Source organism: Grammomys surdaster, unplaced genomic scaffold (assembly GCF_004785775.1).
Source record: "Grammomys surdaster isolate TR1022 unplaced genomic scaffold, NIH_TR_1.0 141, whole genome shotgun sequence".
NCBI lineage: Eukaryota > Metazoa > Chordata > Mammalia > Rodentia > Muridae > Grammomys > Grammomys surdaster.
In genome coordinates this window covers 8,292,350-8,303,787 of record NW_021604599.1, presented here as the reverse complement: position 1 = coordinate 8,303,787, position 11,438 = coordinate 8,292,350, and the positions used below count along the sequence as shown (strand labels likewise).

General features: G+C 46.5%; 1 protein-coding gene across 4 annotated transcripts in view; it reads right to left on the bottom strand.

Annotated features, from left to right (window-relative positions):
- Positions 1-1,720: 1,720 nt before the first annotated feature.
- The window catches only part of Tjp2 (tight junction protein 2), a 124,093-nt gene continuing 114,375 nt past the window's right edge, over positions 1,721-11,438 (bottom strand). For 2 of the 4 annotated variants that reach the window (XM_028763975.1, XM_028763972.1), the window contains 6 exons: positions 8,912-9,012; positions 7,690-7,902; positions 6,590-6,700; positions 5,070-5,384; positions 3,767-3,852; positions 1,721-2,806 (listed from right to left, as the gene is read on the bottom strand). In XM_028763975.1, coding sequence (XP_028619808.1) covers positions 2,641-2,806; positions 3,767-3,852; positions 5,070-5,384; positions 6,590-6,700; positions 7,690-7,902; positions 8,912-9,012 — 992 coding nt within the window. In that variant the 3' untranslated portion in view covers positions 1,721-2,640. The remainder of the gene's footprint in view (positions 2,807-3,766; positions 3,853-5,069; positions 5,385-6,589; positions 6,701-7,689; positions 7,903-8,911; positions 9,013-11,438) is intronic. The other 2 variants (XM_028763974.1, XM_028763973.1) reach the window with 1 other exon arrangement.

Below are 11,438 nucleotides of genomic sequence, written 5' to 3'. Positions count from 1 at the left end.
TATGACAAGTGATGGAGGAACAGTGGTGGTCACTGGCCACTGACGGCCATTCCAGAGACCAGATACACTGCCTGTCTACATCACTGCATCGGATACTAGCCTGTGCCAATGACTACAGGTCTCCTGACTGTCCCTAAATGGTTTACCAAATGTCTTGTTGCTGCAATTTAAGAAGGAACAGTAAGTTGTCCAGGGTTTAAACAGTGTACGTTTTCAGCTGTCACAGTCGGTGGCTTTTACTTGTGCAAAGAGCATCTTTAGTCGCTGCCTTGAAGACAGCTCAGAAATTTAAGCTACAGTAATAGATGGCTTGGAGTCACAGCACCCAAACTGACAGGCTGGAAAAAGCACAAGTTTAGAGCATGACTCATTAAGCCCCGTTCTAACTCCACCAAAACCTAAGCTTGCTACTGAACATAGCATAAAGGACCCTTACCAGAGCCCATCCTTTTCAGCCTCCTCTCCCAAATTCAGGGAACTTTTGATTCATATGAGCTTAAATTCCTAAACTCTCACATTTATATTTTGCACCTATTTTATTCTTTCAAGAGAGTGGAAACAGATGAGTTTTTCTAGGAAGCAATCTAGTAGTAAACACAAGCCTTAAAAGCCCACCACTTCCCCTTGCTATTCCAGTGCTGCAGGACAGCTGGCATGATGACAGCTGGCACACAAAGCACAGCTTAGATAAAAGTGGCACATCTAATGTAATAGAGAAAAAACGGGCACAATCAAAATGGCCAATGGGCAAGTGTTCAGTTAGGAAGCAGGGGCAGTGTTAGTCTGCAGTGACGAGTCACGATGGGCATGCGGAGTTCTTCACAGTGTGAGAGAATATTCTTGATAAAACGTGGATAGGAAACAGAAGCAGAAACCAAGCACTGTAGTGGGCGGTTCTTATGCTAAGGTCCTGTTTCCTTAATTGGTTCTTGATCTGTCAGTAATGAAAGCCATGGGCCAACTGCTGGGCGGAAGGGACAGGTGAGATTTTCAGGTCCTGGGAGGCAGGCAGAGAGATGCAAGGAAGGAGATTGCCATGCTTTGGAGAGAGAACCGGGCAACCATGCGAGATCTCAAAATGGGAGTGGCCACACAGGCTGCTCCTACAGGCAGGTGTTCAGGGATGTTTGGCAGGGGCGAGGTGGAACTAGTAACTGAAGCTTAGGGCAGGTGAGAGAGACTGACACCTAAGAAACTGATAAGGACACACTTTTCCAGGTGGGAGACAGTAGCACCCAGAATTGTGTCTTAAGGTGAGTTGAAAAGAACAACTAATTGTGTCTGTGTCTTTATCCAAGGATTCAAGGGAAGCTGGGAAGGGGCTGGTAGCATGGTCACTTCCCAGAGCAAAGGTGGCTAAAACTACATACAACACAGCACAGCCTCAGGGTTCTCCCACAGACACACAGCAGACACACATGAATAAGGGACTGGAGGAATTGCCCAAGAATGACCAGACCTGTGATGGGGCTATCCTTCTTGTGTCTCCATTTCTCAGTGTTTAAGTTCACACTTGCGTGATCACAACAGGAAGGAGGGACCAGGTACCCGGCTCAGTGCTTTAGAATACTTCTGGTTCTTCCAGAGGACCCAGGTTTGATTCCCAGCACCCATAACCAATGTAGTTCCAGTTCTGGGGGATCTGATGCCCTCTTTGACCTCTGCAGGCACGAGGCACACATGTGATGCACATAGATGCATCCAGGAAAAAACATTCATACAGTTTTTTAAAAGTCTTTTTTAATTAAAATAAAATAAATCAGGAAGACTAGGGTACAGTTTAGTGGTGGAGCAGCACTCTGAATGCGTGAGGATCTTAGGTGCCACCCCACACTGCCCAGAAGAGGTATGTGGAGATTCAGCACAGAGCTCATTCTTGACTACGAGGTACTCCTTTTTATTAAATTATAAAACCACCTGATGTCAGTACATATGCTGATATAAAGGAAATAAAATACCCTTTCTTCAAGTCTCTACCTTTGTGGAGCACGTGGTTTTAGACAAACAATGACACTCTAAAGTCGTGGCCTCCGAGCTACGCAGAACCGATAGCCACACTCCCAAGTGTAGCTGTCCTATGTACAGTCAGAATTTATGGAAAATACTACAAAGACAATGCCCTGAAAAGGTGGCATGGTACAGGGGGCAGTTACAGCTGCTAAAGTGGTATAAAAATTTAGTCAAAATAAAGTTTTAGTCCATTATAGCTTTGCAGAAAGCTTCAAGGAAGCAAGTGTAAGACACATCTTGTCAAAGGCACTTAGAGAGTGGTGATAAAATACTTCTGAATTTAGTTTGAGACAGTACTTTCTTCACTCCTTGTTCATTTGCTTCACATTGAAGCAGTGCTGGAAGGCAGCTATGAATGGAGGAAAAATAGTTATTGCTCAATATACATATTAAAAATACAGAGAGATTAATACAGATTTTGGTCCACACCAAAGCAAGTAACAGTTATCAGACTGTAGTGTTTCTCTTCATTCAAAATGTCATAATCAACTTTACTCCAGTCCCACAAACAGAGCCTTCAGTTGATAACTTGTGCTGTCTGGTGCCTGGGTCCCCACCGTATCTCTGCAGTGCATTTTAACTGGAGAAGATCTCCTCCAGGTGGCCTCGCAGGAGTCCACGCTTAGACCTCTATAGTTCTGTGTCTCGGTACCGGGAGGGCTGGCTGTAGTAACCACGCTTCGAGTGTGCTGCCAACTGTTGGCGGTACTCCTCCTCCTCGGGGTCACTGCCGTAGCTTCCTCTGGTGTCCTGGTAAAGTCTGGAAGGAGCTTTCTGAGGCTCTGGGGGTCTAGAACTAACAAAATGAGGGTATTAAACACAGCCGTATTGTCTAGATGCCCCTGGGGGGAGGGGTGTCACGGAAGCTATGAGCCCAGCAGGGTGATCGTTTCCTGACCCCGGGCACATTCTACCAGCTAGGGCACTGCTGGCCACTCTTCTGGTTCACAGGGTGATAAGGGAAGAGATATGATATGGGTCAAGGCCATGGCCTATTTGGTCAACCACCTGCTGTCTGAACTAACATAGGAAGGCTGTACCTGCTGTACTCCTAGATGCCCCACTACAGCCCCGGCCCCCAGCAGAGACTTCTCCCCAGTGTCAATCAACTGTACCAAGTTTCCTCTGTCAGCATCAGCTTGGCATTCAGAGCAATCTACCGGCCTCTACTTTTTCAGTGCTTTAAACAAGACTCCAGCTTCCTGAAGCAGGAAATAACTCAACTTGAGATCACCACAGGAGGACACTGATAATGCCTAGTGCCTGCTCAGCACTTAAACGCTGTGCTAGTCCACTGACGCCAGACCCAGTGTGGCACAAGAGTCCTGACTGTGCATGGTGATACAAAGGAATTAAGGAGCTTGGCTACAAGCTACTAAACTCTAGTGACAAAAGAAACCCTAAGCCCCAAGAATCTGTTCACGTGCCCTCCTAACACAATGTAAGGCTCTAGTGTGCCACTGGGCACACAGGGCAGTGGCCAGAAACTTCTGACTCTGTAATCTTTTTGAGACAGGGTCTCTCTACATAGCCCTGGTTGTCCTGGAACTCACTATAAAGACCAGGCTGGCCTCAAACTCACAGAGATCTGCCCTGCTTTTGATTCTGTAATCTTAATAGTTAAGTTTGACTGACAGGGTAAGGTTAACAGTCTGGGAAGGAAAGTCTTAGCGCTCTGACCACATGGGTAGAGTACTTTCTTTAAATACAGTTGCTGGAGAAGCCTCCTCTGACCAACCCACCAAATAGCCCTTACCTCATGTGCGGCGGCAGGCCGGTATCTGGCTTGGGGGCTTTGATTGGGACCGCATAGATGTCAGGGTGCTTCTGTGCTATTTCGATCTGTGGTAATGAGGAAACCGGGAGAGAATTTGCAAGCCTGTTTCATGGTTGGGTGTGGCCTAGTAGAACACACCAAACGGTGAGGAAGGAGGGAGCCCTGAGACAGTCCACTAAACCATCAAATTCCGAGAGGCACACTGTAGAACAGTGTGGCAGTGACTGGAGAGAGGGGATAGGGATCACTGTCACATGAGTATAGTTTCACTTGGGAATTCGGGAAGCTCCTGAGAGCAATGGAAGTGTAGGCTGCAGGGCGATACGAATATACTTTACACCACTGAGCTGTCTGTCCGCTTACAAACAGCTGAAATGATAAATGTGTTAAGTAGGTCATGTGGTCCCAACTACCTAGGAGTCTGAAGCTGGAGCACATCTTGTGTCTGGGTCACCCAGGGCAACATCAGTAAGGTTTCAAGAAAAGGAAAGAGAAGGGGGAGGGTGACTGGGAGAAAGCCTGTCCTGCCTTTGTTCCCCACTTCTAAGGGATGGTCTCACTGTGTCACCCAGGCTGATCTCTAACTCCTGGGCTCCAGTGACTCTCCTGCCCTGGCCTCCAAGCTGCTGCGACTACAGCCGTGCTCCCACTTCTGTTGTCGAGAGTCCTCTGATACTGAAATGTCTCATGTGCATCTCAAATATTCTACTGGCTGAAAAACTACGACCCACAAGCCCATGGCTGCCGGTATGCTACGGCAAATCTGGGAACACATGAAAGGCCTGAGGACCAACTAACCATCACCCATATTCTAGCTACGATAACATCTGAGAGGTACCGACTTTAACCCTCAGCCCAGACCAGGCCACAGACCTGCAGAATGGAGAGCTGAATCTTGCTCATCTGGACTGCTACAGCTTTAGTGTTTGCTTGTTTATTTCTGTTTTCCAAGTCAGGGTTTCTCTGTTATAACCCTGACTGTCCCAGAACTCACTTTGTAGAGCATGCTTATGTTGGTCTCAAACTCACAAAGAGCCACCTGTGTCTGCCTCCCAAGTGCTAGGATTAAAGGCAAGCCCCACCATAGCTAGCTGATAGGTTCTCGATTGGAAGTGTGCTGCCAGCAGGCAATCTGAAGCAGCACAAGAGAATTGTATGGTGGCTGTGCCTGGCATGACTCTGGCAGTGGGAAAAGGGGCATGCACTGTTACATGGAGAACAAACATCTTGAAACTCTCACGTGGGGCAAGCTAAGATGCCCTGGTGGTTGAAAAACAATTACCCTTGCATTCTGTGCTTCCTGGAGCTCCTGCATCCTCTGTAATTTTGCCTTGTGGTCCATCTTCTCGAATATTTTCACTCTGCCCAGGACTGATCTGGGAGCATCTTCCTGCTCCTCGGTGCTCTCCCCAACCTCCTCACTCTCAGGCATAGGAACTGGAGTGGAAGGTTTCAGGATGGATCGCCCAAAGGCAGGCTTCACTGCAACAGGGGGAGGACCGCCTCTGGTAGAACCCCCCGGGATTTCACTGCCAGCCGTGGCAGAGAGGTTTGACTTGGAGTAGTCGTAGGAGTCTTCTCTGTTCAGGTTTCTGGCCTGCAGAGAGCAATAGCACGCCTTTGACCTTGGGCTTTTAGTTTATTTTCAGAGCTACATTAGTGATTTAATACACTGTGTTTCCTGATCAGTTTCCAAAGGTGGGCAATGTAACCATCTCAACAAAGAACCAATTATGACAGGGCAAACAGCCACTGGTTGGGCATCTTGAGCCCCCACCTGCAGATGACAGAAGTGCTGGCAGAGGTGGGGTGGCCAGCAATAGCGAGAGGTAGAGCAGACACACTTTACAGTGGAGAAGATGGCATGTCACAGAAGACCTCAGAAGACATCAATTTTGGAGATGAAAAAGTAGGTTTGTCTGAGGTCAACCTGCCTAGAGGGTACGAGCCTGGGCCAAAAAAGTGAAAGCTGTACTTGGCTGTGAGGGCAATGAGGCTGAGCTACAGTCAGGGTAAGGCAGGCAGGACACCATGCCAGTGGCCACTGCTCCTCCTTCACTTTCAGTTCCAGCCCTGCCACAGGCCTTTGGTGCCTTCTTATATCAAGTCACTAATTACTGCTGACAGCTTACATAGTCACTAAGCCTTCTCGTCCAAGTTACTGAGTTTAAAAAAAAAAAAATTTACTGAGCTATAAGGAAAAGCCTACTGCTAATGACTGATTGTGATCTGGGGCAAGAAACCACAAGACTCACACCCTGCAATCCTTATGTTGATTCTAGATAGTAATTTATTAAATCAATAAATTACGATGCCTTTATAGGGAGAGGCATTCTACACAACAGCGGTGCGATGCCTGTTTTTCTCAGCAGATCACCAGTGAGGATTCTCTGGTATGTCCAAATTAGATTGTGGGCAGAAAAATTTTACTGGATAGAAAAAGAAAACAAAAACAAAATGGAACAAACAAAACTGCCAAGATTAGTGATTCTGGAGTGCAGCATTTGACTGCATTTCACTTTTCTACCAAAATAAATAAATAAATAAATAAATAGTAAATAAATTAAGTAACTCACTCAACTATAAAGCCTAAAATCATACATTTTCCTAACAGTGGCTTTTGAGCCTATCTCTCACTCTTCCCTGGTTTTTCAGGCCCACTCGATGGTCTGAAGGACAGGCTCTATCTATCACAGCACATGGTGAGTTCACATCACCTCACTGCATGTACCCCTGGGTGCCCAGGGGCTCCAAGGCACCTGCGTCCTCCTCCTTCCCATCCTGGGCTTCCCAGCCACATACCTTGGGCGGCTCTGGCTTGAACGCTGGGGGCGGGCTAGCATCCCTAAGTTGGTCTCTGCTAGCAGCCCTCCTCATCTGAGCCCGTGGCTCTGGGCTGGATTTCCTTATGCTCTACAAAACATAAAAGTTCGTTCACACCAACAACACCCAACGAGCAGAGAGAAGAGAGCACTCTGCTCTGCTGATTTCTGAAACCCTGTGGGAACTCGGAAGCCGAAGAGCTAGGGCAGCTCTCTCAGACTCCAACCGTCCTTCCTTAGGGAACCTTAGGACACACCTCACTAAACCGGCAGAGTACAGAGCAGCATGCTCTACCTTTAAAGGAAGGAAGAGAAACCAAACCAAATACGCCTAAAGGTCAGCAGTATTCCTAAGCATTAGCTTCTCCTATGTCTGTAGTCATTAACTTTTTTTCTGGGGGGAGTACTTCTATCATTTATCATTTACTGGGATGAGCTAACCCGATAAAGGGGAGTACATAATTACCATCCAAAAGGACTCAGATAACATCGCCCACAAACATCATCATGCTGATGTTCTCTGAGGTGCGACTAACAATCGCTCTGCCCTATACTAGTGCCCACTGGTAGTTTGAAGGACCGTGTGAGCTCCTGGATGTACAGTGCATCTGATCAGATGTATGAAGCGCATTTCAAAGGTGACATACAGAGAGAAGGAAACTGATGGGGAAACACTCGGGAACCTTGATAGCATTAGGAGGTTAAAGGTCATGAGAAGAAAAGCAGGGCTCCTAAGAGTACAGAGAGAGGCCTAATCAAAGGTTACAAGCAAATGCAGCAATAATGTATTCATAATGTCCCATCTGTAATTTGGACAGTCACATCGGACGTGAAGCTGACCTACTCATCTATCACTCTTGATGACAAGAGAGTAGTGAACGGTATTGTAACTCAGCCTTTTCCCAACGTCACGATCTGGATCCACTTTCCAGGGATCGCGGCCACAGCCATGTAGGCACGGGCTCACGGTGTGCCTTCCTAGCAGTCCTCGGTTCCAATCCTCGAGGACACTTTCTACAGCATCCTCATGGCCTCACAGCCTGCAGCGAGCTGCCCAGGGTGTGCTGTGCCTCGCCTCACCTCCTCGTGCTGCACCGGCTCAGAGGAGCGGGTGATGGAAGACACCAGCGGCTCCTCGGCTGGCTCATCCAGCTCATTGTCAGTGTAGATGCCTCCCTCGCCGTCGGTATCTTCAAAGTCACTGATGAGACGGCTGTCACAACTCAGATAGTCCGCGCCCATGGCGGTTAAGTAGGACATGCGGTCTTCAGCGTCATCATCCATCCCTTCCATCTAGAGGAATTTGTTTTGAAGGGTGAGTGGGATCTGGCATGGCTCCTGGGAATGGGGACTCAAGAAAACTCCCAAGGGCTAAGCCAAGTGTTGGGAACCTTGACATGTGCTAGCAAGGGATGGGACCTCGAGTTTCCTGCTGTCACTTGGCTTTGAACTTATGTAGATGCTGGGTTAATTTCTGCACAGGGACACAGACTGAGGACCCTCTGGGTCTATCCTTACTACATCCTCTATGCCAGCTGAGCCAAGCTTCCTTGCTCTGCAGGATCTGCTTCTCTCCAGCTTTTCTGCCGGTCTGTCTCCACCTCGGGGTATGCACACCCCTATTCACTTCCAAGACTCTCAGACCCAGGCTGGGATGTTTCTCAGAAGAAGCTGGGTTCAATCACCAAGATCTTGAACAAAATCTACACCCTGCCCAACTTGCCCTCTAGAGGGAGCAGTGGAGACTATAAACATTTGGCCGATGCTACATGTCAACTAAACATCTGGGATAGCATCTGACTTGAGAGGGCTAGAAAAGATTACTAGTGTTTTTACATCACCTACTCAAGCTCAGAGTCGGATGCATTCTCCACTGACGTCTTTACTAAGCACATATTTCCAGCTCTCTCATATTTTCAGAACCTCTCTTGATATCTTTTCAATCTGCATTCCCCATGGTTCTCAACCTTGCCTCTCATCTCCACTCCGAGTTTCCCCATGTCCTTAGTACGTTGTGGCATTAGGAAGGAGAACTTGTAAGCTCTGATTAGAGTACTCGGAATGCAATTCTAGTTGCTACATTAAAAAGTAGAGGGGAAGTGAATGTAGGCGAGCGTTCATCACATTCTGCCTTGCACGGTCCCTTCATTTTTATTACTCTGTTGGAGAACGATAAAGCTTCCGACTTGATGAACACATTGAAATCCCTTTTGTTTCACGGGTTTACTACATTCACTGCCCTCTTGAGGAAGCATGGAGAACACAGACTCTCACCTCACGGCAGCAAATCTAGACCACATACCTTTCCTTCAGAGACCCAGACTGCTTCACTTTGCTGCTGCTGAATGCTGTCCTTCAAGCTGCCAAACCAGCCGTCGTTGGCTGCATTCACGTTGATTGTAGCTACAGACATAAGCCAGAAGGTCAGCATCGATTCTCAGAGCCACCTTGAATCTAGAAGCTATTCACATTATCTCTATACCGTATTTGAAGAAAAACTTGCCAAATTCAGAAGTCTGTATGTTATATAAAAACACAAAATCTTTCCGGTTGAATGTAACTAAAGCTGTTTTGGTTTACATTACAGACTGTATGGACTTATTTTCACAATATATATTTCTTCAAAAGAGCTACAGTGTGTTACCAGTGTGTGTGTGTGTGTGTGTGTGTGTGTGTGCGCGCGCGCACGCACGCGTGTGCGCGTATGCATGGTTTTATTTTATTTATTTTGCAATGCCAAGAACAAAATTCAGGTCATCACAAAAGACACATATGCCTTTCACCACTGAGTCATAGCCCTAGTCCAACAAAAAAAGAAAGAAAAAGAGAAAGAAAGGAAGAAAGGAAGACTGTACTGTGAACTGTGAGCTAAAATAAACCTATTCCCTTTAGCTACTTTTGTCAGGGTATTTTTATCATGGGTTTGGGGAGAGGGTCAGGGGACAGGGACAAAGAATCTTATACTTTACACCAAGCAAATAAAGAAACCTAAGTACAAACTTGGAAAATTACTTTCTGAGCTTGCAGCCTGGGCCACTGCCCTATACAGCTCATGTAAAGACACCATCTTGCAGCACAGACATAAGATGCTAACAGAAGCGTGATCTGCCATCTGTTCGTCAAGCTGTATCTTTGGATGTTGTAAAGATAAGCTAGACAAGAAAAACTGCTTCAAAACGACAAGTACACTTGCTTTGAGAGCAAGAGGACATGAATTCAAATCCCCTGTATAAAAAGCTGGGCATGGTGTGTGTGCTTATCACCCCAGCACTGGAAGTAAAGACAGACAGATGGATCCTGGGCGCTCAATGGCCAACCAGCTGATAGACATAATGCACACACGCATGCATGCACACACACAAACATTACATTGAAATAGAACTGATCTAAAACGCAATCAATCAGGTTGTGGATAAAATGGAATTGCTTTTTAATTATGCGCTCATGGTTCTTTAGAAGCGGGCAGTCCCACCAACAATGGAGGAGTGTTCCTCTTTTTCCACACCCTCGCCAGCATCTACTATCACCTGAGTTCTTAATCTTAGCCATTCTGACTGGTGTGAGATGGAATCTCAGAGTTGTTTTGATTTGCATTTCCCTGATGACTAAGGACATTGAACATTTCTTTAGGTGCTTCTCGGCCATTCGAGTTTCTTCCATTGAAAATTCTTTGTTAAGCTCTATAACCCATTTTTTAATAGGGTAATTTGGTTGTCTGGTGTCTACTTTCTTGAGTTCTTTGTATATATTGGATATTAGCCCTCTATCAGATGAAGGATTGGTAAAGATCTTTTCCCAATTTGTTGGTTGTCGTTTTGTCCTATTGACAGTGTCCTTTGCCTTACAGAAACTTTGCAATTTTATGAAGATGGTGCAACCACTTTGGAAATCAGTGTGGCGGTTCCTCAGAAAATTGGACATAGCATTACCTGAGGATCCAGCTATACCACTCCTAGGCATATACCCAGAAGATGCTCGAACATATAACAAGGACATATGCTCAACTATGTTCATAGCAGCCTTATTTATAATAGCCAGGAGCTGGAAATAACCCAGATGTCCTTCAACTGAGGAATGGATTCAAAAAATGTGGTATATTTACACAATGGAGTATTACTCAGCTATTAAAAACAATGAATTCGAGAGGTTCCTAGGTAAATGGATGGAACTAGAAATTATCATCCTGAGTGAAGTAAGCCAATCACAAAAGAACACACATGGTATTCACTCACTGATTATTGGATATTAGCCCAGAACCTTGAAATGCCCAAGATGCAACTCACAGGCCACATGAAGCTCATAAAAAAGGAAGACCAAGTGGGGGTGATTCGGTCCTTCTTAGAAGGAGCAACAAAATACTCATGGGAGCAAATATGGAGACAAATCGAGGGACAAAAACTGAAGGAGGGGCCATTTGAAGACCTTTCCACCTGAGTATCCACCCCATATGCAGTCACCAAAGGTAGATGCTGATGTGGAAGTCAGGAAGTACATGCCGATAAGGGCCTGATATGGATGTCTCCTCAGAGGCCTTCAAGAGTCTGACATATTCAGAGGCAGATGCTCACAACTAGCCATTGAACTGATCATGAGGTTCTCAATGGAGGAGTTAGAGTGAGGACTGAAGGAGCTGAAAGGGTTTGTGGCACCATGAGGAGAGCAACAATACCAACCAACCACAGCTCCCAGGGTTCTTACCACCAGCCTGGGAGCACTTATGGAGGGATCCAGGGCTTCAGCTGAATATGTAAGAGTAGAGGGCCCTGCCGGGCACAGGTGGAAGATGAGATCCTTGACCTCATGAAGGCTGGACGCCCCAGGGGGTGGGA